The sequence below is a fragment of the Cinclus cinclus genome, unplaced genomic scaffold (assembly GCF_963662255.1).
Source record: "Cinclus cinclus unplaced genomic scaffold, bCinCin1.1 SCAFFOLD_32, whole genome shotgun sequence".
Taxonomy (NCBI): Eukaryota; Metazoa; Chordata; class Aves; order Passeriformes; family Cinclidae; genus Cinclus; species Cinclus cinclus.
Genome location: NW_026912098.1, coordinates 203,047 through 229,392, shown reverse-complemented (window position 1 = coordinate 229,392; position 26,346 = coordinate 203,047). Strand labels below are relative to the sequence as shown.

Here is a 26,346-nt window from a genome sequence, read left to right as displayed (position 1 = left end):
AGCAGGCCCAGCCCAGGTAGGGATGGCTGCAGGTACCTTCAGTGTTGTGCGGAAGCGGCCGTGGAGGGGTTCCTGCTCTTGTGTCCGGTCCATGGCTGCACCTGGGTAAGAGCGAGTGCAGCCAGAGCTGAGGGGCTGTGGGAGAGGCCAGAGAACACAGCCCAGCCCTGCGCTCCCCAGGCAGGGACAGCCCCGGGATGCCCCAGGGGATGGAGCACGGCTGCTGCGGGGTGTCTGCCCAGCCCCTCTTCTGTCCTGTCCCTGGCCATGTCCACAGTGGGTGGGGTGGGATGGGATGGGATGGGATGGGATGGGATGGGATGGGATGGGATGGGATGGGATGGGATGGGATGGGATGGGATGGGATGGGATGGGATGGGATGGAGCCCAGCTGGCAGCAGCCATTAGCCCTGTGGCCCAGCTGTGCCTCTCACCATCCTGCATTGGCTGGAACTGCTCCAGATCCTCAGGTGGTTGTTCTGGGGATACTCCAGGGCCTTTCTCTTTTTTCCCTCTGCAAACATTGAACAGGCTGAGAAATCTGCCTGCCATGTCAGAGTCTGGCCTCAAGGGCACCTTCTAGAGAGATGCCTTGGGAAAGCTGTGAGGCAACAAGTCGTGTAGTTGTGCCTTGAAGACACCCACGACAGAGTTGCTTCAGGAAGGCTGCAGGACAGCAAGTCCTGCACTCTGCTCTTGAGGGCTCCTGCCACAAGGACAGGAGACTCCTTGTAAGCAATTCTAGTCACCAAGTCCCGCGGTCCGGCCGTGAGTGCACCTGCAAAAGAGAAGCCTCGGGAAGGCCGCGGGCCACCAAGTCCCACGACCTTGCCACGAGGTCACCTGCAGGAATAACGCCTCAGAAAAGCTCCGGGTCAGACACGAACGAGTGCGCTGTGTGGGGGCTCCTCACAGCACCGCTCCGGCGCGTCCTGTCCCGTCGCCTGCTCCGAGCACTGTGGTGTGGCTGTGTCACTGCCAGCTCCTATGTCAGCACAGGTCACAAAGGGTCCTTTGACACCGTGTCCCATTCCATGCCATGGTGACCGTGCTGCTCTGTGTCACAAAGGCCCTTGCACACACTGCCACCTGCCCTGGGGACACCCTCAGCCCACCCAAAGTGGCCCAGGTTGGAAGAAATCCCTCGCCCCAAGTATTAAGGCAGCCTGACATGATGTTTATGAGCAGCTCTAACCACCAGCAAACACTGTCCTGCTCTGCGGGCTCAGGGCAGCAGAAGGAGCCCCCAGGGCTGCTGACACAGCCGTAGCTGGAAGGGCACAGGGCCTTCCAGAGAAGCTGGCACAGCCTCCTTGGGACACATCCCAACTTCTGGCTCTCCTTAACCTGGGGGTCCAAAAGTTCCCTCTTGGTCAGCCCTTGTGGCCTAAAGCTTCAGCTGCTTTAGCTCCTGGGGCTAAGCTGCTCATGCTGAATGTGACAACTCAGAGAGAAGAATACAGTTCATCCAAATCCTTCTGGGACACTGAGAGGGGAGGCTGTGCAAACAGGAGCATGGTTTGCTGTCACCTCTCTGCCCTTCATGCCTTTCAGCACTTTGAAAGCTCAGCCAAGAGCTTTGTCCAAGGGTGCAATGAAGCAGCTGTTCCTGCTCCCAGCTCTGGCTCTTTCCTGTCTCTGACCTTGACTGGTTTTGTCCCTCTTGCTGTGCCCTCTGTTCCCCCTGTGCTCGGTGGCTGCTCCCCAGGACTGTGGAACTGGCACAAATCAAGGGCTCCAGCCCCTCCTTTCTCTGCCCTTGCAGCTGCCTGGTCACAGCAGCCTTTTCCATCTGGAAGCTCCACATGGAGAGGGAGTCCCCACCTCTGTTCCCTGCACAACCTCCAGGAGCCCAGGGCTGCCATCTCCAGTCCCTGCTGGCACTGAGGGCTCCCAGGTGCCCCAGGCTGCTGTGACACCACTGCACACGGGAGGGAACAGTGCCAGGGGCTGTGCTCAAAGTCAGGTCCATGTGCTGCTGCTGCTGCTGCTGCTGCTGCTGCTGCTGTGGGTGTCGTTTGTCCAGCCGTGCCCCAGAGTCAGGGATCAGATGCAGGCACTGCTGCTGCTCCCTCGGGATCAGCCACAGTTTGGGTGTTGCTGTCAGTGCCAGCAGAAGCGGTGGCTGGAGCAGAGGGTGCTGACAGTGCCCCAAGCCCCGGGGCCAGAGGGGTCCCTGGGCTGGGGCTGGGAGCTGGGAGGGAGCTGCCCCTCGTTCTCCCTCTGCCCCACACAGAGCTGGGCCGGGCACAAGGGGGGCAGCCCAGCAAACAGGGAGCCTGCGAGTCCCTTCCAGCCCTGTCTGCTCAGAGCTTGGGCCTTGGAGCTGCAGGTGGACAAAGGCAGCTGCTCCTGGTCCCTCGCTGTGTCCCCGTGCTCAGCAGTGCTGCTCCATCAGTCTGTGCCCAGCAAGGGGGAAAAGCCTCAGCCCTGCAGGGCCAGGAGCTGCCGGGCTCTGCCTGAGCAGCTCAGCCAGCGGGAAGGAGCTGCTCCACACGGGAACCAGGAGCAAAGGACTGCAGCACCTCGTTCTTGGGCAGAGCCCCGATTCTCTGGGGGAATAGCAGAGCTGTTCTCATGCACTGCTGTGTCAGAGCTGCAGGTGCTGTGCCTGCAAACACAGGGCTTGAGATCTGCACAAGAATTCTGCAACTCGTGACTGGATCAGGATGTCACCAGTGCTAAACTTTAGTTTAGTCCAAAGCAACCACTCTGCATCTGCTGCTGCTCTCTGGTATAATTATTTTCAGAGTATCCAGACAAAAGTAAACAGAGGAGGAGCCTACATTTTCATTGTTTATCCGAAATGCATCTCATTTTGCTGTACATTCCTTTCTTAGGATGTGTTCTCTGTTTAAAAAAAGAATAAAGGGAAAAAATGAACAAACAAATAGTGAAGAAGAGGAGAAAAAACCACAATGTGTAGTAAAAAAATCTTCTGTAACTTTGGATTAATTGGTAACTGATCATTTTAAAAGACAACTAAATTATTTGCTTTGTGAAAGTTCTGATGACATGGATCCATCTTACTGACCTCACATAATTTTTTAAATGATTTTGGGATTTGATTGTAATATTAAGACATCTTAAATTGTGGTTGAAGAAAGAGGAAATTGAAAAATGGATTGTGTATGATTGTGTCTTGAGGGTAAAAAAACCTTGCAGTTTGAAACTTCACCCTAAAGTATTGAAAATTAAAGTTATAACTCCAAATGGATTGGGTGACAGCAGCTTTTCCTATAGGATGTGCAGCATCAGAAAGACTTCATCAGTGAGGTTGTGGGTGCTTTTATCTTTGTCCTGTGCCACTCTGGGATGTCATGAAATGGGGCTTCACCTGCCACCAGCCACACTCTCCCTCTGACACTGCAGATCCTTGGACCTTGTGTCCCCAAAGCAGAGCTGGGAAAAAAATCCCCTGGCCACTGATTTACAAGGTGAGCTGTGCCAAAGTAAGAGCTCTGTGGGAAATCTCTGCCCATCCCTATCCTTTAAATATATCCATACAAGGGGGTGTGCATGGATGTGTCTGGTATAGAAAGGAAGGGGTGTGCAAGCAACGTGACTGACTTTTTCCCTCTCCGTGTTTACTCCATACCCATGGGTAAAAAGACATTATGGAAACCCTGCAACAGTCAGACCCTTCTGTCCATGGGTACAGAGACATCCCAGAGCCCCTGGCACAGACAGACCCTTCTGTCCATTGATACAGAGACATCCCAGAGCCCCTGGCACAGTCAGACCCTTCTGTCCATGGGTACAGAGACATCCCAGAGCACCTGGCACAGTCAGACCCTTCTGTGCATGGATACAGAGACATCCCAGAGCCCCTGGCACAGACAGACCCTTCTGTCCATGGATACAGAGACATCCCAGAGCCCCTGGCACAGTCAGACCCTTCTGTCCATGGGTACAGAGACATCCCAGAGCACCTGGCGCAGTCAGACCCTTCTGTGCATGGATACAGAGACATCCCAGAGCCCCTGGCACAGACAGACCCTTCTGTCCATGGATACAGAGACATCCCAGAGCCCCTGGCACAGTCAGACCCTTCTGTCCAGGGATACAGAGACATCCCAGAGCCCCTGGCACAGTCAGACCCTTCTGTTTATGTATACAGAGACATCCCAGAGCCCCTGGCACAGACAGACCCTTCTGTCCCTGGGAGCACAATGGGGGTGGGTGGGCAGTGAGTCCTGGACAGGAGCCAGACCTGTGTCCAGCCCTGCCAGGCCCTGCCAAGGCTCAGTGCTGGCTCCTCTGGAATGGGAAAGCCCTTCAGCCTTGTCCCTGCCCAGAGGGGCAGTGCTGGCCTGGCAGCACAGGCTGTTTTCCCCACAGGCTGCATGAGATGAGAACACAACACTTGCAAACACTGAGTGCAAGCCACAGCTCTGGGTGCTCCCCATGCACCTCAGCCCTGGTTCCACTCTCTGCCCCAATCTTCAGGGGATGCAGTGGGAGCCCGGCTGGGCTCTGCCCTGGGGCCATCCTGCAGTGACAGCTCCAAACAGGGAGCATTCAGGTGCCACAGACAGCCAAGGCAGGGGTGGAGGGGAGCTGGTCCAGCCTTGATTGCACTGCTCTGTGCTGTGCTCTGGGGCTGGGGCTCCCTGCACAGGGGACTGCACTGCTGTGCCAGAGGACACAAGCTTCAGCTTCAGCCTAACTGAGCTGGGTGGGTGGGCTGGGAAGAGTGGGGAGGCTCAAGGGGATGCACAGAGTTCATCCTGCGGGAAGGACGAGGAGAAGGGAGTGGGAACTCAGCAGTGAGGAGAGCTGAGAGCAGGAGAGCCGCTCTGAAGGCCATGAAAATCTCACTGGACCTCTGAGACATTGCTGCTCTTCAGCCAGTGAAAGAATGAGCCCCTAATCCTGGAACTCAGTCTTCCTCGTGCTGAGGGTCATCAAGGAAGGCAACAATGTGATGGAGACTGTGATGGGCTGGGAATTCACTGGGGAAAGGAGGGAGCACTTGTGAAGTAAAAGGCAGGTGGGGGAGAGAACTGTTCAGAGAAGGACTGAGCTACAGCTTGAGCAGGCTGAAAAATATCATTTGGGGTCATCCCAGATTGATTTCATTTCAGAAGGTATTGAACAAATTTACTTTTTGGGGGGTGTCATGTTTTCCCTTGGAGGTGTACACTCTGCAAACTTGAGCTGCGTTGCCGAAATTCTCAAGCAAGTCTCTGCTGCAGGTCACTCCATTTCTCCTTTGGCTGATTCCAGCCTGGTGCTGAGCTGCAGCAGAGCCCTGGCAGAGCCCAGAGCAGCCTCAGCATCCACAGGGCCCGGCTCCAAGGAGAGAAACCAGAAATTGCCCGTCAGCTGAAGGCTCCTGTGCCCCTTGTCCCAGCTGCCACGGTGCCCAGGCCATGCTGGCCGTGCCCAGAGCAGTGCCCATCACTGCTGCCTTGGGCAGCAGAGCAGGAGGGCAGGACATGTGCCCAGCCTGCAGCCAGCCATGGCACATCCACCTCCTCAGCAGCTGCCACAGCAGGATGCTCCTGTGCTCGCTGCCATCTCCCAAAAGCTCTCATCCCACCGTGACAAGAAGATGGGGACCCACCTCATGCCATCGCTGCTGGAAGAAAAGCTGGTCCCAAGGGATGTCCTCAGCCTTCTCCAAGGGCACGGCCCATCCACGCCGCAGCTGGTCCCGAGCACTTCCTGATCCACACTGGAGCCCACCTGGAACACTTCCTTTAGAGAAAGAATCAACAAATTAATGAAAATAGATTACAGTCCAGAAGGGGAGAAAAGAAAAATGGTAAAATATCTAATCTCTGTCAGGGGCTTGAGGAAGGCCCAACCCTAGATGCCAGGGAAAAAGCCACCCACGGGTGAGAGAAGCCCATGCTTTCTCCCTTTTCCCCTGCACTGGCCCCAAAAGTCATGGTGATCCCAAAGCAAGCAAGGGCAGTGGAGCAGCCCAAGCCCTTCCTTGCCTGCCAAGGAAAGCAGCCATGCCCAGTTCTGGAGTCCCACCTCACTCCCACCATGGGGCTTTGTTTGTGTCGTGCTGGCTGCCCCAGCCCGGGGCACGGTGGGTGCTGGGGGCTGTTGGCAGGGCCAGGAGCTGACTCCCATTTCGTACCCACCCCAGCCCATCCTCCTGGCCCTGCCAAAAAGCAGCTTGGCAGATGACAGAAGAATCAGTTTTATCCTCCCCAGCAAAGGGGGAACCTTTGCTTCCTGGCCAGGCTGTGCAATGCCCAAATCTGGGAGCATCCCCCTGGGTCTGGACTCATCTGTAAATTCGCCGTGGAGCCTGGCTTTGAAGAAGGTGCCAGAATCCAAGTCCATCTTCAGCTTGCCAGTGGCCAGGTGGAGGAAGAGGTTGCCATCCTTGATGTCATCCTCACTGTCTCCAGCAGCAGCAGCCCCACCTGCTACAGCTTCTCCAGGGGCTCCTTCTCCTTCCCTGGGGTGAGACCAGGCTCTCAGTGTTCTGCCCAGGGCCCAGCTGTCAGTGAACCAGGACAAGCCAAAGCAGCTCAGATGGTGGCCACCAGTGCTGGGCAGAGCAGCTCAAGGGCTGTGTGTTCCCACCTGATGACCCCTGTACAGTGACACAGGCAGGACAAAAAAGTCTGGGCTTCTTTGCTTCTGATTGCCAAGGCCTGCGTGCAACTGGAACTCACCAGAGCCCTGCATCCAAGTGTGCCTGTGGCTCTCTCCCTTCTTCTATGGCAGGTGAATTTGCTGCATCCAAGGGTCACAAAACAGGTCTTCTGATGAGGGCCTTTCCATGTGGAGCATGGATAAGCACCATCTGATCAGATCTTGGCACTCTGGACAGAGAAAGCAGAAACCACCGGTCAGTTGGAGGAGGCTCCAGTCTGCTTTGCCCCACTGTTCTCATGCTCAGGCTGTGCTGCATGTGCTCAGAGCTGGGCCTAAACCTTCCCATCAATTCTTAGTTTTGGAGGAGAGCAGGAGAGCAGGACATGTGCCACCTCCTCAGCAGCTGCAAGAGCGGGATGCTGACGAGCCCACTGCTGTCTCCCAGCACTGGTATTCCCCCTGTGCCCAGAGATGAGGATTCACCTTGAGAGACCTGTTGTGGCAGCGAGAGCTGATGGTTCCAGCTGATGTTCTGGCCTCTCCTGAAAGGGTGCTCCCCACAGACCATCTGGTGCAGCAGGATGCCCAGGGACCAGAGGGTAGCTGGCTTGCCATAGTACCAGCCAAAGTGGGTCCATTCTGGGGGCTGTAGGACGGTGTTCCTCTGGAATACAGATGGAGTTCATCAGGGGGATGCTGCTGCTCCCAGAGCCTGGCCCCAGAATCCTTGGGCATGCTAGGGCTGCACCAGTGGCACATGGTGTGACCCCTTGCCTCTGGCCAGCACCTGGGACTTGTTTACAAACTTGGGGTTGGAAAAGGAGCCACTGGTGCTGGAAGAGTGCAGCAGAAGCCCTGGCAAGGCCTGACCATGACAAGGAAAAACCCACTCCGTAGTGGGGAAAATCCATGTCTTCATCCTTCCTGCCTGCATTGCCCCAAAAGACATTATGAGGACAAGGCAAGCAATGTGAGCACAGTAGTGCAAGCCCTTTCTCACCTGCCCACCAAAACAGCTGCTGCACAGGTTTGGACCCCCCCACAACCCACTGCCCCCACCCAGGGGTGTTTTTGTCTGGCTGGCTGCCCCAGCCCCAGTCCTGGACACAGTGGCTGGCAAAAGCTGCCAGCAGGGCTGGAAGCTGGCCCCCCACCCACCCCAGTCAAAAGCAACTCAGATGAAGACTCAGTGCCATGACTGGCAGCAAAAAGGAGAGTCCCTGCTACCACAGCCAGGCTGGGCCCTGAGATGTTGGGCCAGGAGATGCCGGGACCGGGAACACAGCCCTGTGTGGGCTCACCTGTAAAGTGAGTGTAGGCTGTGTCCTGCAGGTAGGTGCCAGAGCCAAAGTCAATCAATTTTGCCTGCCAGGTGGCCAGGTCATGCAGGATGTTCTCCGGTTTGATGTCCCTGTGCAGGACCCCACAGCTGGTGCAGTACTGCACGGCCTCCAGCACCTGGCAGAACAGCTCCTGTGCCACCTCCTCTGACAGGAACCCCTGTGACCAAATGAAATGACGGAGGTCCTGACACCGCTCCAGGTGCTCCAGAACCATCAGGATGTTGTTGGGGAGCTCAAGCCACTCCAGCAGCTGGAGAACTCCAGGGAAGCCAGTGGACACCTTGTCCAGCAGCACGATCTCCAGTGGTGCGCTGGTGCCATTGGGCTGCAGGAGGACCACGATGCCGTCACCGGGACTGATGCTGTGCCAGAGCTTGGGAAGCTCTCCCCCAGCACGGGATGCTCTGCTGGCCCCACACCCACTCTCCCTCCAGGCTCCTGGCGTGGCTTCCACCCTTCCAGGTCTCGACTCATCCCATCCTGGCACGCCCCGGCTTCTCCCGCTGGTCCCCGCTCACTCACCAGCTTGCCCCAGTGCTGGACGTGGTTCCATGGCACCCTTTTGATGGCCACCTGCAAGCCAAGGGCAGCAGCAGGCTGAGCTCCTCCTCCTCCTCCTGCCTCCTCCTCTTCTGCCTGCCACTGATCCCACCACTCACCGGGGCACCGTCCGAGAGCCGAGTCACCGCCCAGGCGCTGACAAAGCCGCCACACCCCAGCAGCAAACCGAGCTGGTACCGCTCCTTCGTGCCGTGCTGCGCCTCCCCTGCCAGCGAGACGCGGCTGTCAGCGCTCGGCCCGGGGCCAGACATGAGCCCTGAGCACCCCTCAGCCGCCCCGGGCCGGGCAGCCCCAGGTGTTCGCTCTTTGGAACGGGACAGCAGAGGCTCAGGGCCAGCGACCGCGCTGCCGAGCGGTGGAGCTCGGGCCTGGGAAACCGCAACACAGGCAGCAGGAGCAGCCGTGCCGTGTGTGTGCTCCACGGGCCTGGCAGGAGCCAGGACCAAGACCAGGACCGTGGCCAGGGCACACCTTGGGGCCAGGGCCAGGGGCCGGGGTTGGGGTCGGGGCCCATGTTGGGGCCGGGGCCGGGTCCGGGGCCGGTGTCGGGACAGGCGGAGCCAAAGGGAGGCGATGCCGCTCCACGCACTGATGTCCATCCAGCAGCACCACCGCCAGTACAGCCAGAGCCGGGTGGAGGTGAGACCGTGGCGGGATGGATGGGGACGGGGATGGAGATGGGAAAGCCCCGCCTGGGGCCAGGGCAGCCCGAGGGCATGGCCCAGCTCGGAACTGGGAGATGGAGACTGGGAGAGGAGGGGGACCCAGGGAAAGAGAGACCGAGAGAGGGTGTGGGACTGCGGGAGAGGGAGAGGAGAGCCAGAGGGTCGACAAAATCGCTTCTGTCACTGCTGCTGCTGCTGCTGCTGTCACTGAAGCCCTGGGGCCATTTGTCCCCATGTCTGATTTTCCGTTGCCTTCTAGGCCTGTGCCAAGCCCTGCGTACCCCGGCGGCAGTCCCTGGATATTTTCTTCCCATGATAAAAAGATCTTTCAAGCACAGGCATTCATGGCCAACACTGGGATTCTGCCTCCTAATTTCTGTATATATGCAAGGGTAGCTTGGCTGCTTATGAAGGAGTTCAAGCTGCCTCAGAGGTGATTGGCACAGAAGCACAGCTCCTCCTGGCACCCCGACTACCAGTGCTGGGGTGGATGTTTAAAGGGAAGGTCTCCTCTACCCACCATGCCACCGATGCCACATGGAGCAAGTGGATCGCCCTCATCACACAGCGCGCCCGTATCGGAAACCCAAATAGCCCTGGGATTTTGGAAACAATTACAAACTGGCCAGAAGGTGAAAATTTTGGTCTTGCCGATGAAGAGGAGCAAGAACAAGTGACCCGGGCTGATGAAGCCCCGCCATACAACCAACTGCCAGCAGATGAAACTCGCTACGCTCTTTTCACATCGTGGGGATGAACCAGAAGTGGAAAGCAGCCGTATGGAGCCCCACACGACAGGTTGCACAAGCTACTGAAGGAGAAGGTGGATCAAGTCGACTTGCTGAACTCAAAGCCGTTCAGCTGGCCCTGGACATTGCTGAAAGAGAGAAGTGGCCAAAGCTTTACCTTTACACTGATTCATGGATGGTAGCCAATGCTCTGTGGGGCTGGCTGGAAAGATGGAAAAAAGCTAACTGGCAACATAGGGGAAAACCAAACTGGGCTGCTGATGAGTGGAAAGACATTGCCAGTCGGGTAGAGAAGCTACCTGTAAAGGTCCGTCATGTAGATGCCCATGTCCCCAAGAGTCGGGCTAATGAGGAGCACCAACACAATGAGCAAGTAGATCAGGCTGCAAGGATAGAGGTGTCACAGATAGACTTAGACTGGCAACACAAGGGAGAGTTGTTCCTGGCTCGATGGGCCCACGATGCCTCAGGTCACCAAGGCAGAGATGCTACCTATAAGTGGGCACGAGACCGAGGGGTGGATCTCACCATGGACAGCATTTCCCAGGTTATCCATGACTGTGAGACGTGTGCTGCCATCAAGCAAGCCAAGCGAGTGAAGCCCCTCTGGTATGGGGGGCAGTGGTCCAAATATAAGTATGGGGAGGCCTGGCAGATTGACTACATCACACTGCCTCAGACACGCCAAGGCAAGCGCTACGTGCTGACCATGGTGGAAGCCACCACTGGATGGTTGGAGACCTACCGTGTGCCTCATGCCACTGCCCGCAACACCATCCTGGGCCTGGAAAAACAAGTCCTTTGGAGACATGGTACCCCTGAGAGAATTGAGTCAGACAATGGGACTCATTTCAAGAACAGCCTCATAAACACCTGGGCCAGAGAACATGGCATCGAGTGGGTGTACCACATTCCTTATCACGCACCAGCGGCTGGGAAAGTGGAACGGGGCAATGGGCTGCTTAAAACCACCTTGAAGGCACTGGGTGGGGGGACTTTCAAGAACTGGGAGATTAATCTACCAAAGGCCACATGGTTAGTGAACACCCGAGGTTCCACTAATCGAGCAGGCCCTGCCCAGTCTGAGCCCTTGAGAACACCAGATGGGGACAAGGTTCCAGTGGTGCATATGAGAGGTATGCTAGGAAAAACTGTTTGGGTGAACCCTGCCTCCAGCAAAGACAATCCAATTTGTGGGGTGGTTTTTGCTCAAGGGCCAGGTTGTACCTGGTCAGTGATGCAAAGGGATGGATAGACCCGATGCATACCCCAAGGAGACCTTGTTTTAGGGTGAACTACCTACAATACTGTGCCTGTATCTGTAACTGTATGGATGTCTATAATTTGAAGATTTTAATTTGATTTAGCATGATGGTAGGGGAAAATTCGGGGTGGATAATGTTGGGGGTTGGTTCTCTCCCTTTTTCCCTCTGTGCAATTTTCCCCATTGTCATGCTAAGGTACCTGTTGACTGGGCCCTGGTGACAAGGGGAGGAGAGAGAAGAGGGAAACCCCGCGAGATTCAAACAGCCAGAAGAGGAAGCGGAAGGCTGGGCCTCGGCCCATTTCCCCAGCGGAGTTCGGACGAGAAGGACGATCGCCGCCGGTGTCCCATCCCTGCCATCCCAGCGTCGGGAAACCACCATCGGACCCTGCCCGGCTGTCTTCTCGCTGTGAACTACCACCATCCAGCACTCTGCTGAGCACTGGGACCCACACCCTGAGCGGAGAGCTCTCTCTCCATCTCTCTCTCCCCCAGGGACAGCGCTGCCATCACCCCCAGCCCTCCTGCAGCTCTGCGGGACCCGCCCGCCCCCAGCACCGGGAACTGCAGCTCAGGGAAAAGGTGCCTGCAGCCAAAAAACACTGGGACTGAGTTACTGTTCTGTTTGTGGGTAATTTCATAGCTGTTGTTGTTCTTGTTTGTCTTGTTAGAGATACTAGTAAAGAACTGTTATTCCTACCCCCATATCTTTGCCTGAGAGCTCTCTCTTAATTCCAAAATTATAATAATCGGAAGAATCACTTTTTTTTTTTCAGTCCAAAGGGAAGCTTCTGCTTTCCTTAGCAAACACCTGTCTTTCAAACCAGGACAACTGTTCAATCCTAATGTGTAGAGAATAAAAGGAGAGGCACAGGTCACTGAAGGTGTGCGCATTTTTGGAGCAGATATCCCACATGCACCTCAGCACTATATAAAATACATACCCAGAACTTCCTTTGTGGTTTACAGAGGTTTTACGCACATGAATTTGGTTGACCTCGCTTCCCCCCTGAGATTTTGGGGTGCCCCCTTTGCCCCTGTGAGAGCTGGAGCTGGTGCAGAACGCCGTCTTCACCGACCCCACAGACCAAAGCACCTGAGTGTACCTGCCCTGCATCCTCTCCCGAGATAACTCGGGGCTCCCTCCCACCCCAGAGGCCTTCACCTGGAGTTTGGGCGGACCCCCTGAATGTTAGGGTGCCCTCTGACAGGCCCCCAACACCAAGGGTCATCTGTGTCCACATCAACTGCCACAATGCAGTGGTGGCTGTGATCTTTTCCCAGCCCATCAAGGTGAGTCGGGACACCTAGGGGCATCAAAAATCTCCTGGATCCCCCCAAAAATCACCTGGATACATCTGGGTACCCCTTGGACACCTGGATCACAGAAAAACCCTGGGGCCTCCTAAAACAGGTATCCCAAAATCCTCATTGCTTTGTCTGGGTAGACCTGGCTTCCCTAAATCCCTATTGACTTTAATAGGTAGACCTGGTCTCTCTACATTCCTATTGACTTCAATGTGGTAGACCTGGTGTCCTGATAGTCCTTTATTTCAGTGGGGTAGACCTGATGTCATTCAATCTTCATGCACCTCAAATGGCAGACTTGATGTCCCAAAATATTTGCTGCTAAAAACCCCAATTTTCTGATAGCAATTCCCACACTTTAGGCTGAAAATGGAAATTTTCCCACTTACCTGGAGGAACAGCTCCAGCATGGGCCACAGGTGTGGCATCAGGCATTTGGGATTGGCTTCCAGGAATTCATCCACAACTTCCAAAGCATCAGCACTGTCAACCTGGAGCAGAAATTCACAGAATTCAGACCAAGATGTCTCCCAAATTTACCCATTTTAGCACCAAGTTTTGGCAAAATCCCCATTGACTTTAATGGATAGACCTGGTGTCCCTAAATCCCATTGACTTGAATTGGGTACATTTGGTGTCCCTAAATCCCTATTGATTTTAATGGGGTAGATTTAGTGTCTTGAAATCCTTATTGATTTCAATCAGCACATCTGATGGACAAATAATCCCTACCAGGAGATGATTACTATAAATGATGGGGCAAGAGAGAGACATTGCAAAACATGGTTTATTGCCTCGTGGCAGCAGTCTCAAAGAAGGCTGAGACATAAAAAGTCTTAGCTCCAATGCCATAATATCAGGAGCTGCTTCATTCTTAGTTATAATGACTTATGTAAGCTTTTAGCCAATCCAATACTTCTAGGAACTTTGCTACTGTCTTTTTACACCAGTCATTATTTGCTTTGCTTCCCATGGCTCTGCTGCAACGCATCATTTTTCAACCAATCATATAACACTTCACACACGTATACTGATACACCTTAAACTTCTAGCTGCCTTTATTACAGCTTCTACTGCTAAACTTGAAAATCTTTTAAGATCTCACTTAACATAGTGCTTTGCTTACATAATACATATCTGTTTGCTTAAAACATATTTCTGCTTAAATTGCAAACTTATATTCTTGATTTATGTCTATTTTACTTTCAGCACTCTAGTACTTCAAGCTTACTCCAAGGTCTTAGGTCAAACCTTGGATCCATCTCTATCTCTCAGCCTGTATGAACAAGGCCCTGAGAGCTCTCCATGCCTGCATTTCCCACACAACTTGATATTTCTGCATCCAATTTCCTGCTCTGACTGGAACCTGAAGACACTTTCTCAGTTGTGACCCTCAGTGGGACCCATGAACAGTATCAGAGACTTTGGAGTTTGACTATGACTGAATTTTTGAGCGGTTTCCTATGAAACCATGGTTCTGTCTTGATTTCCCTCTGGTGTGGTGCCATTCATCGGGAAGGATTTCAACTCCAGCTATGGAGAAATGTGTCAAAGAGATTCTCAGAAATCTCCATCCCTATTTTAAGTGTGTGTTTTATTACTGTTCTCTCTAGAGCTGACATGATTGCAGCATTGTGTGATTGATATTTGTAAGAAATGGATTTGTAAAGGAATGGACATGGAATGGGTGGGGATGGTTTGGCCTCCTGGGGGCCACCTGCACAGTCCAGCTGATCCTGGCATGTCATGGGCTGCCTCTCATCAGCCCCTGGAACACTGGGGCTCTGGGCTTTCCTTCCTGTGGAGCAGAACCATCCCCTTTTCCAGGTGCCCAGGGCTGGAATTGGCAATCCCCATGAAAAGTTCTTCATATACAAGGGTTGCTCCCAGCCAAAATCTGCCAGGACAGACAGCTCAGGCTAGCCTTGGCCTCCTGAGGGCTGTCTCCCATCTACCACCACACACTGGGACTCAGTGCTTTCCTTCCAGTGGAAAAGAACTGCCCTCCTTACCAAGCTGCCAATGCCAAATCTGGGATTCTACCTCCAAAATTACATCTGTCCAAGAACTGGGCCCAGACAAAAGTAGCTAGGACAGACAGGTCTGGATTCCTTGTTCTCTGGTGATTTCCTTAGACTATGAGCAGAATCTTTTCATTTGCCAACAACGTGGAGAGGGTCCAGAGATCACCAGGCAGCAAGTAACAGAACAAGAGGACACAGTCTCAAATTGTTTAAAGGGAACAATTGGCTGGATACTAGGAAAAGAGTTTTTCACGGAAAGAGTGATACAAGTACTGGAATGGTCTGCCTGGAGAGGTGGTGGAGTCAACACCCATGGATGTTAAAAAAAAAGTCTGAATATGGAACTTGTGACTATGGTCAAGTTGAGGTGTTAGGGCATGGGTTGGATTTGATGTTCTTGAAGGTCTCTTCCAACCCACTCATTCTGTGAGTTTTGTGAATTCTAAGAATTCAGTGAATCTCCCAAGTTTGGGTTTGGAGGCTGCAAGAACATGACCAATGTATAAGGACAAAGGAGCTCCGTGTTCAGTGGAGTGGAGACTGAGGACAGAAGAGAGCCCAGGGAGGGATTGAAGGGAGGTTTCATAGATAGGGGATCCTTTGGACATAGTTGAAAACAGCCTGAGAAAAAAAGAAAGAATTGATGCCAAGAGCAGATGGGATGGTTCAGACTGGACCCAAGGTTAAAGAAATTTCACTCACAGGGCAGGGCTGTAGTGAAACCTGGCATCCAGAAGGAGTCTGGAGCAGCCCAAGGCTTTGTGTGTGCAGGCAGAGGCAGGCAGGACGCAGAGCTGTCAGCAAAGGAAGGGGCCAGCCAGGTGGGGCAGCCGGGGGATGAGGACAGCCTGCAGGGACAGAGGGGCAGGGCATGGACACCGTAGGACAGCCTGGGCTGCAGAGGGCACAGGGATGGGCAGCAGCTGAAAGGCCCTGCCAGAGCCAAGTGCTGCAGCACTTTGGCCATGGCTGCTGGCCCTGGGTCCTTGGCCAGCAGGGGACAAGTGAGCCTTGCTGTGCTGGGGCCTCATTGCCTCCTTGTCCCTGCTCAGCAGCCTGGCAGGGGCCGCCCCATGGTGCTGCCCTTGGCATTGCACATCCCCAGAGCCCAGTGCCCCGGGAAGAGCCCTGAGCAAGGAGGGAGGGACAGGATCTGCCTTGCCAGGGGCTGGGGCTCAGCCCTTGGCCCTTGGCATTGCTGAGACACATCCAGGTTTGCTCAGCATCACACACACCCTTCCCTTGTTTGTCCCCACCTGTCATCGCTGCCACCAGTGTTCTGCTGTACCTGGAACCTGGGACACTTACTCAGTTGTGTTCCTTACTGGAATCTATTAAAACTTGAAGAAACTTTGCAGTTTGAATATGACTTTGAGTTTTTGTGAAGATTTTAAGCACAGTATGGGGGACCGTGTCTGATGTAAACAGCATCCAAGCCTCAAGAGGGTCATTAAAGTCCTTGTGCTGTGTCTCTGCTAGTGAGCTGGGCTGGGCTCCTAGCACAGAGGCAGCTCCTGGCAACCATGAAAAGCTTGAAAAAGACATTTCTGCTGATTTGCAGCTCTTCTCCCAGCCCAGCAGGGCTGAGGGCATGGCCTGCAGCCATCCCAGGCACAGCACAGAGATCTTCAATCCGTCAGGGCTGGGAAGATGCTCACAAGTGCCTGGGGCAGAATCACTCCCAGCCCTGGACACAGGAAGCCTCTGGCTGCAGGACAATGCAGCTGCAGCTCCTGCAGTGATCTCCTAAAGCTGGAACATCCCAATGCCCACAGACTCTGTGAGTACATTCTCTGATTCTCTCTCCTGTAGAGCAGCCAGGGGTGCCCAGGGCTGTCCTGCAGAGCAGGGTCCTGCAGCCCAGGGTGCTGTGCTGGGCAGGGACTCTGCTGCCTGCCAGGGACAGCTCTCAGCCAGCCCTGGGAGCTGCTGCCAGCACTGGGGGACAAGGTCTGGGTGGAGGGAGACATCTGGTGAGACTTGGAAGTGTTCTCCTTGTGTGGTGAGGATGGTGCATTGATCAGGACTGCTCCCAGCACAACATTTAACTACAGAACATTTCCAAATAGATTATACAGGGAGCACAGCAAGTCAGGGGCTGCATAAAAGGGAAAATCCTGATTTTATAATCTACTGCTCAGGGTTGCCTAGATGGAAAATTGAACATTGATATTCATATGTGTGTTCAGGTTGAGAACAATAAGAACAATTTCTCTCAGGTCTGAATAAACCAGGCAAAGAAAGAAATCAGCACAGGGTCCCTTACAGGCACCATCAGTGTTGTCTTTCCAGCCTCCTCAGGGTTGCTCTGACTTTGCCATCAGAGCCTGCAGAGGCAGAGCTGGCCCTGGCAGTGCCCTGTGCTGGGAGGGGTCTGCAGGGCAGAGCTGAGCCCCCAGGGCTGGGCTGGGCTCTGGCAGCACTGGCAGGGCCCAGCCCTGGGCACAGGGAAGCAGCAGCTGGCAGGGAGAGCTCCAGGCAGCAGAGCCCTGGGCAGGCAGTGGGGGGAAAGTGACACCAAGCTGGGCTGGGATATTTCAAGTCATCTCCAGTCTGAACTGATCCATGATTTCTTTTTATACAGGTCTCCATGCCAAGACACAGCAAATGTCCAACAGCAGCTCCATCAGGCACTTCCTCCTGCTGGCATTGGCAGACACGCGGCAGCTGCAGCTCCTGCACTTCTGCCTCTTCCTGGGCATCTCCCTGGCTGCCCTCCTGGCCAACGGCCTCATCATCAGCGCCGTAGCCTGCGGCCAACACCTGCACACCCCCATGTTCTTCTTCCTGCTCAACCTGGCCCTCACTGACCTGGGCTCCATCTGCACCACTGTCCCCAAAGCCATGCACAATTCCCTCTGGCACACCAACAACATCTCCTACTCTGCATGTGCAGCTCAGCTCTTTTTCTTCATGTTCTTCATCTCAGCAGAGTTGTCCCTCCTGACCATCATGTGCTACGACCGCTACGTGTCCATCTGCAAACCCCTGCACTACGGGACCCTCCTGGGCAGCAGAGCTTGTGCCCACATGGCAGCAGCTGCCTGGGCCAGTGCCTTTCTCAATGCTCTGCTGCACACAGCCAATACATTTTCCCTGCCCCTGTGCCATGGCAATGCCATGGGCCAGTTCTTCTGTGAAATCCCCCAGATCCTCAAACTCTCCTGCTCACACTCCTACCTCAGGGAACTTGGGCTCATTGCTGTTAGTGCCTGTTTGGTATTTGGCTGTTTTGTGTTCATTGTTTTCTCCTATGTGCAGATCTTCAGGGCTGTGCTGAGGATCCCCTCTGAACAGGGAAGGCACAAAGCCTTTTCCACCTGTCTCCCTCACCTGGCTGTGGTGTCTCTGTTTATCACCACTGCCACATTTGCCTACCTGAAGCCCCCCTCCATCTCCTCCCCATCCCTGGATCTGGCCCTGTCAGTTCTGTACTCAGTGGTGCCTCCAGCCCTGAACCCCCTCATCTACAGCCTGAGGAACCAGGAGCTCAAGGCTGCAGTGTGGACACTGATGACTGCATGGTTTCAGAAACAGTAAACCTTTCCAATTTGTGCAAGTTGCCAATATCTCCTACTCACTTGTAATATGAGTAATTTTTGAGAATTCTTTTTTTTCCCCTTCATTGCTGGAATTTTTTACGTTTGTTTTAGTCTAATAATTTGTGCACAAAATCATGCCCATATTTGTGATATTATTTTGTCTCTCCTCCTTTGCTCTGGCCCCAGACTCTGTCCAGGACGGGCTCTGTTCTCTGTAGCTTTAAATTAACTAAAGGATCTCCCAAAACTGTTTTTACTGGAGATCTCCTTTCTTTGGAGCTTCCTTCTGCTCCCTTCTCTAGAGCTGCAGCAGCAATATCTGTGTGCAGAGGTGGGGGCAGGTCAGGGGTGGCACAGCAGCTCGGCTCCTGATGGTCACACCATTCCTCATCCATTAATATTTTTACCACAAAAAAAAACTTTACAATATTTTTAAAAAAACCCTATATATATATACAAATCATACCAAAATTACACAAAATACCATAACAAAACTACAAAAAAATAAAAAAATCAAAACACAAAAACCACCCAACAAAATTAATATAAATCATAGTTTAACCATTCCCCATAACTTACCACCCTCTTATCATCTCTTACCAAACTAATAATATTACTAATTTTAACTTATCATTTAAACCATATATTCTTAACAAAATAATTACTATTATAAAAATCCACCTAAAAACTACCCATTTCATACTCATCCAAACAAAATATAAACCAACAAAAAACCCTCAATCTTAACTAAAACTCGAATTCTAAATCATAAAAAATTACAACAGTTCAATAAAAAAATAAAAAATAATAAAACAAAATGCAATCAATATTTATTCACCAAACCTAATTAACAACAAAAAAACCCCAAAATATATATTTCCCAAAATCTAACTACAAATATACAACCTCACTACAAACATGAAATCTAACTACAACCATCCAATATAATAAATAAAAATTAAAAATCCTAAAAATTATATAAGAAATATATAAAAATTCGTCAAAACACCAAAATAATAAAAAACCTTCATCTTCACAACGACTAGAAAACAAAAAAAACCCCTTACAACACACCACATATACACAAAACACAACAAAAAAGATACATAACACAAAAATTTAAAAAATATATAAATCAAAACTATCAAATAAAAAATCATGAACCATTAATAACACAAAAACTCCCCAATCACACAACACTCTTTTACTTACTGTAACTTACTCAATAAATTATACTAAATCTAATCAAATTTAATTCTATCAATTCCTATAACTCACTTATAACACAGGCCAGGTGCCATTGCCCACCTGGGCACACTGCTGGCTCATGTCCACCCTGCTGTCCATCACTGCCCCAGGTCCCTTTCTGCCTGGCCCCTCTCCAGCCACTCTGTCCCCAGCCTGGAGCACTGCAGGGGTTGGTGTGGTCAAGGTGCAGGACCCAGCTCTTGGTCTTGTTAAACCTCACCCTGTTGGATTTGGGCCCTGGATCCAGCCTGTCCAGGTCCCTCTGCAGAGCTCTCCTACCCTCCAGCACATCCACACTCACACCCAGCTTGGTGCCATCTGCACATTTGCTGATGGTGCACTGTGCTCCCTTCTCCACATCATCAATAAAGATGTTAAACAGGACTGGGCCCACACTGATCCCTGCAGGACACCACTGCACACACGCTGCATGTGGCACCATTCCCCACCACTCTCTGGGCCCCGATGTCCATCCAGTTCTTAGCCCAGGGAGGGGTGAACCGCTCCAAGCCACAGGCTTCAGCTTTTCCAGGGAATGCTGTGGGATGGGGTGTCAAAGGCTAAAGTTCAAGTAGACAACATCCACAGCCCTCCCTGTATCCACCAGGCCCTGTCAGAAAACTCCTGGTGGGCAGGAGCTGGGCAGGAGGCAGCCGTGTGCCCTGGCAGCGAGGCAGGGCAGGAGCACCCAGGGCTGTGGGACCAGGACATCAAGGACGTGGATTATCCAGGGCACTGGGGCCTGGTTTGGGTTGCCCAGGGCAGGAAAGATGTCTGGCAGCTGGAGCAGGGTGAGGGAAGGGCCTCCAAGGTGGGGCTGGAGCCCTTTGGCTGTGAGCAGAGGCTGAGGGAGCTGGGCTTGTCCAGCCCGGAGCAGGGAAGGCTGAGGGGCTCCTCATCCCAGCCTGGCAGTGCCAGCCAGGAGCTGATGGAGAACACAGAGCCAGGATCTTCACCGGGGGGCCAGGGGGGAGACAAAAGACAGTGGGTGGAAAGGGGGACAGAGGGGAGATCAGACAGGACATGTGGAAAAATCTTGTTCCCATGGGCTCAGACAGGTTCTGAAATGATGCTGTTTCTGTCTTTTGGGATTTCCAGATTCAGACCAAATCCAGCCTTGAACCACTTGGTCTGACCCAGTTTCTGCAGACTTGATAAAATATTTTCCATGTTAATCCCAATTTTGGAATGGGCCAGAGGAGATGTTTATGGGACAAGAGCAGTCCTGGGGATGTTGGGAACCTGCAGCTTGCGAGGTGCGTGACCACATGTCATAAGATGGGGTATTTGAGTACTTGAAGAAACGTCCAAGTTTTCCCACCAGGAGAGAACGTAAATTTTCTGGATGTGTACTGATGGCAGGAGAAGAAATCCTGCTCTTTCCCTCTACCTGTGATACCACTGTACTGTCTGTTATTTCATGTCCCTCTCAATTTGGGGGTTTCCACCTCTCCTGTTTAAATGGCCATGTCTGAGGATGTCTGTTCACTAGAACAGCTGGTCCTATGGCCTTCCCATTGCTCCCAGATTTCCTCCTGCAGTTGTTCTCTGGTCATTCCACATCAGTCAACATCATAATTGTGTTTACATCTATCACAGAATCAGGTTTTCCTAATGTCTTTGTCTAAAACTGTTCCTGCACGGAAATCCCATGTGCATGGAAGAAATATTAGGCACTGCTTTGACACTGCACAGAGCTGAGGGAAGAATTTTGATGTTTAATAAATTATATCGTTGGTACACTTTTTTTATCTTAGCCATTAAAAGAAACCTTTCTGTGCCTCTGAGTCTCAGCAGTTCCTGACCCCCAAAGGACACAAACCTGATGAGCTCTGGTGCCCACTGCACTGGTGGCTCTTGCACCTCCCTCCATAGGCACAGCAGAGCTCCCTTGTCCCACAAAGTCCCTGGCAATGCAGGGATGAAGGAAACGGGACAGGCTGTGGGGATCAGGGGCAGGGCACGGCCAGGGATTTGGGGTGGTTGTGAGCCCAGGGCAGGAGCCGGCCCTTGGCCTTGCTGAAGCTCATCCAATTGTCCTGGGCCCATGGCTCCAGCCTGGCCAGATCCCTGTGCAGAGCTTGCTGCCCTGCAGCACAGCCACACTCCCAGCCAGCTTGGGCTCCCCTGGACACTGACTCAGGGTGCCCTCCATGGCCTGGTCCACATCAGCAAGGAACACATTGAACTGCCCTGGCCCCAGTCCTGAGCCCTGGGGACACCCCTGCATGTGGCTCCATTGCCCAGCACTCCTTGGGCTGCACTTGTGTTTGCCATGGAGCTGGGCCTGCCTTGGCTTCTGTTTGCTGACCCCAAATGAACATCCCTCTGTGTCTGGGGCAGCTCCTTCTCCAAGGAAAGCAGCTGGGACTTGGTGCCAAGGAGCTGAAAGCTGCAGGCACAGCCTGGACTGGAGGAAGCTCAGATTTGCACTGGGCTGCTCTGAGTGCCAGGGCTTGGATGAGGGAAATGGTGGGGTGGGGGTAGGGACAGAGTGTGATTGATTGTCAGCCATAAAGGGTCTTGATGTTCATATCTGTTCATAGTGCATGAGGAGGTGCTGGGGATCAATATCAGCTGGAGATTGGCAATATCCATCTATAACCTGGAAAAGAATAAATGGGAAAAAATTTCTTGTCCATTGTTTTAAATGAAATATGTTAAAACTTTAGTGAAAACTTAGACAAGTCCTGCCTTATGCTCAGGTTTCTGGCAGTAGCTCTGTTTCAGGATACCTGAACCCCAAACTCCCTTTGCTCACAAGTTCTTTAGAATGGCAAATTATGTCTAGTATAAAATGAAATATTTATTTTGAATGGACTCAAGAACAACAGACAAGATGCTTTAAGTAACATACGTAGTTCGCAGGATAAACAGAACTACATAGACTGTGCACAATAAAGTTACCTATATTACAGCCAGTGAAGAAATAGCAGAGATCAGGAGTCAATGTAACTTACCACTGAACTGATAAGGGAGTGCACATGGAGCCCTTTCACTCAGCTTCCAGAAAAGGAACCATGAAGATGCATCCAGATTTGGGAGTGAAGCCCTACCTGTTTCCAGGGACTATGCAATAGAGTTTTGTATGGTGAAATTTTGTGTATATTTTATAGTTTTTTAAACTGAAGTGTGTGTCACTCAGAAATTCAAGGCTTATCTCCCTCCCTTCATTCTGCTCTCAAGGCAGGATGTTCATGGTCAGCTGGGAATTCCACCTCCCTGGCACCAGAGATAACTCAGCACAGGACAGATGTCCAGCCTGGGTTATCTCAGCAATTGCTGAGAGGGGGAAGATGCCCTGAGTGATGGCCCAGCTGATGGACAGAACAGATGAGCTCTGCTGTGCCACAGGGGAAGTCCTGCTGCAGGAACCTCCTGGAACCAAGTGACCTTTGTGACACTGCAAGGCCTCAGGGAACCAAGGAGTTCAAAGGTCTCAAACATTCTTTACAGGGTTCTGCCTTGAGGAAGGGGGAACCTCCTTGGTGGCACCTTGGTCTGGCAGACACCTGAGGAGTTACTCTGTTTTTAATGGTGAAAGTTAGGAATTCTAGATTCTTCTAAAAAATTAAAGGAAAATCCTGTCTCTGTCTCAGTGCAGCCAGTTCTGCAAGCAAAGCAGGTCCCAGATGAGGGAGGACAGACAGGATGGAGTTGGGGAATATGGAGCAAGGTTGTCCACACGGGGTCAGACCTCAAGTCACAGCTCCTCTGAGCAGGCCAGAGCTCCTGAGGAGAGACCCTGGATCAATATCAGTCACAGAGTGCTGCAGTCAACTCTGCTCTAAACAGAGCAGTATTAAAAACCATTCATTCAAAATAGGAATGGATATTTCTTAGAAACTCTTTGAAATATTTCTCCCTAAGTGGATTTGAAAACCTTCCTGATGAACTGCACCAGACCAGAGGGAAATCAAGGCAGAGCCGTGGTTTGTCAGGACTTACTTGATCCCAATGAGCCCCGTGGTGCTTTTGGTGCTGAGCCCTTGAACCTCAGGGCCTGAGAGGAGATTGCAGTTATCTTTCCAAGAGTGAGAGTCAGAAGAAAAACCCAAAGTGTCTCAAAGCATTAATGGGTTCCACTGAGGTCCATCCCCAACAGGATCCTCTTGGACTCCTTGGAGGAGAGAACTGGAGGCCATGATTGCACAAAAACCTCCCAGACTTAAAGAACAAAGGACAAAGGAAAGCACCTCAAAAATTGAAGTACCTTAAAGATCCCATGAGCCCCACTGAGTGTTGTTACTGACAAAGCCTCTCAAGAGACTAATTAAAGCAGATAATGGGAGGCCATGATTGCACAAAGCTCTCAGAGACTCCAAGGCAAAAGGAAAACCCCAAGTCCATGGAAAAACCTGCAGTCCCTGGGAGCATGAAGGAGCCCCCAGGGCCATTCCTGACCAAGGCTCCCCAGGGACTGGTCCCAGCAGATCCCTGAGGCCACTGGCATGTGGGGGGATGCTGAGGGCAGGACAAGGGCTGACAGTGCCCAGCCTTGCTGGGGCTGTGCCAGGAGGCCCCAGGGGCTCAGGACAAGGTGTCTGCTCACAGCCCTTGCTGGCACAGAGCCTGCTGTGCCCCAGGCCACCAAGACTTGGCTTCTCTTTGTCCCCTCCTGTCATCTCTGCCTCCAATTTCCTGCTCTGACTGCAACCTGGGCACACTTTCTCAGTTGTGTCCTTCAGTGGGACCCATTAAAACTTTTAAGAAACTTTGGAGTTCGATTCTGACTTGGAGTTCTTGAGAGGTTTCCTAACAAACCACAGCTCTGCCTTGATTTCCCTCTGGTCTGCTGCAGTTCATGAGGAAAGTTTCAACTCCACTTATGGAGAAAGATTTCACAGAGCTTCTAAGAAATGCACATTCCTGTTTTAAGTGCTGTCTTTATCTACTGTCCTCTAGAGAGCAGAGGTGATTGCAGCATTCAGTGACCGATACTGATCCAGGGTCACTCCTCAGGAGGTCTGGAAAAGAGGAGTTTTCCCTTTTTTCTTGAAGCAATCTTCTAATTTCCCCCACTGCAATCAGACACACTCCTCTGGTGTGTGCCAGCCCAAGGTGCCACCAAAACCACTGCAGAGCTGCCCTGGGCCAGCTGTGAGGGTGGATCATCATCCCAACCTGCACTGGGCACTGCCAGGGGCTGTGGCCATGGACACTGCACTGACCCCACTGCTGGGTTTGGGTGCCATGGAAACCATGAGAAGTTCAATTTTCTTTGGAAACAGTGGGGAGGACTGGGACACACTGGGGAACACTGGGAATGCTGAGGGGGAAACTGGGTGGACTGGGATGGACTGGGGGCTTACACAGAGACACACTGGGACATACTGGGACATACTGGGACTGACACTGGGCAATACTGGTGCAATTTATGAATACTTTGAGTGATAATGGGGTATACTGGGACAAACTGGAGACACTCTGAACAGTGTGGGGATGACGGGGGACACTGGGGTGTACTATGGATGACACTGGGGAGAACTGGAAGAGAGTAGGAATGAACTCAGGTGTATTGGGAGGGCCTGGAGAGGCGCTGGGGTTGTATTGAACTGTACTGGAGATGAACTGGGCTGTACTGGGAGGGACTGGAGGGGTTCAATGGGCTGCTCCTGTCCCCGCCCATCACTGCCCGCAGCCAATCAGCGCCGGGAATCGGGGAGTGGGGGCGGGGCCTGTGAAGGCGCCATCTTTTCCTTTTTGCCTCTAACTCCCATCATGCACCGCGGCCCGATAGAGCCCCATTGGAGCTGGGACTACAACGTCCATCATGCCCCGCGCTCCACAGAACTCCGCTATCTGCCCCCCTTCCCCCATGTCCCATAATCGTCCCCCACACTCTCCAGGATCCCGAAGTGCCCCCTCACCATCCTCTCAGAAGTCCCCAAAAGCGGCTCCGGATTCCCTGATTGCTCCCAGCGCCACAGATTCCCGTTACAACCACTTCTGGGAATTAATCTCCTGTCACCTCCCGCGGCCCCATAGCCCCATAAAACGCAGTTGCACGTTTAAAACACTCACCGTGTTCCTGGCCCTAAAGGGCCCCGTTAGACCTCCCCAAGCTCCCCCCAAATGCTCCCGAACCGTACACGTTCCCCCCTGAACACCTCAAGTCACAGCTCGGACTCAAAAGTGTCCCCCAGGAGCCTTCCCGGACCCCAAATGCCCCGTCCCAGACACTTCCGGGACTACAGCTCCCATCATGCACCGCGCCGCACAGAGAGACATTGCTGCTGCGCCTTCAACTCCCGTGATGCTCCGCGGCTCCATTGAACAGTATTCTACCCGCGCCTACAACTCCCATCATGGCCCGCGCCCCAGAGAGCCCCGTTCGAGCCCCCCAAGTGCCCGCCCGGACCCCGAAGGGCTCCACATTCCCCTCCCTGACCTCCAAGTTTTCCCCCTGGACCCCCAAGAGCTCCCCCGGACGCCGAGGTGTCCGTCAGAATCCCTCAGTGCCCTGCCCAGTGCCCACCCGGCTCCCTGAAGTGTCCTCCAGACCCTCAAGTTCTCTCTGAATTCCCTCCACAGACCCAAATCATCCCCAACTGTGCCCCAGAAAAGTTTCCATAGATCCCAAACTGTCATAAAAAGGATTACAAAAGGACTGATAAATAGACTAGCATAAAGAAGGAGAAATCAACAGCCAATAATTTAAAGGATTTGTGTTGCTTCGCACCAATGACTAGTAACTTCTCTGGTTTCTAAAAAATTGATAGGTTTTAATATAAAAACTAAAATTAGATAATTAAAAATAATGTTTCTTTTTAGAAATAGAAAAATAAATTTCTTTAGTAAATTTAATTATTTTCCATTTATTAAATGAAAAACTGCTAATATTTCCTTTTATAAGGAAAATATATTTATAATTTTATTGTTTACATTAATTGTAATTATAAGAACACATTTATAGGGATTTTTTTTTGTTTTTCAGGATGTCAGTCTCAGGTGGGCAATGTCAGACACGGTGAGGGTGGGGGTGAGGAGCAGGTTGTCCAAACAGGGTCAGCCCTGAAAGGGATCATTCTTCTCTGTGCCCAGATCTCCTAAGGAGACATTCAGCATCAACATC

At 52.4% G+C, this 26,346-nt stretch overlaps 2 protein-coding genes across 2 annotated transcripts; one reads left to right on the top strand and one right to left on the bottom strand.

Annotated features, from left to right (window-relative positions):
- Nucleotides 1-6,687: 6,687 nt before the first annotated feature.
- On the bottom strand, nt 6,688-13,719 carry LOC134057246 (serine/threonine-protein kinase pim-2-like). The gene is made up of 8 exons (XM_062514243.1): nt 13,678-13,719; nt 12,847-12,948; nt 12,132-12,314; nt 8,570-9,268; nt 8,433-8,483; nt 7,849-8,235; nt 7,051-7,213; nt 6,688-6,794 (listed from the first exon to the last, which is right to left on the bottom strand). Exons 1-8 carry the CDS (start codon nt 13,717-13,719, stop codon nt 6,688-6,690), a joined length of 1,734 nt encoding a protein of 577 aa, XP_062370227.1.
- A 3,432-nt stretch (nt 13,720-17,151) lies between these two features.
- Nucleotides 17,152-19,725, top strand: LOC134057345 (olfactory receptor 14J1-like; the record flags this gene model as incomplete). Its single annotated transcript, XM_062514333.1, has 1 exon — nt 17,152-19,725. A coding segment is annotated over one exon (870 nt), but the record flags the coding sequence as incomplete, so codon positions are not given.
- Between the last annotated feature and the right edge of the window lie 6,621 nt (nt 19,726-26,346).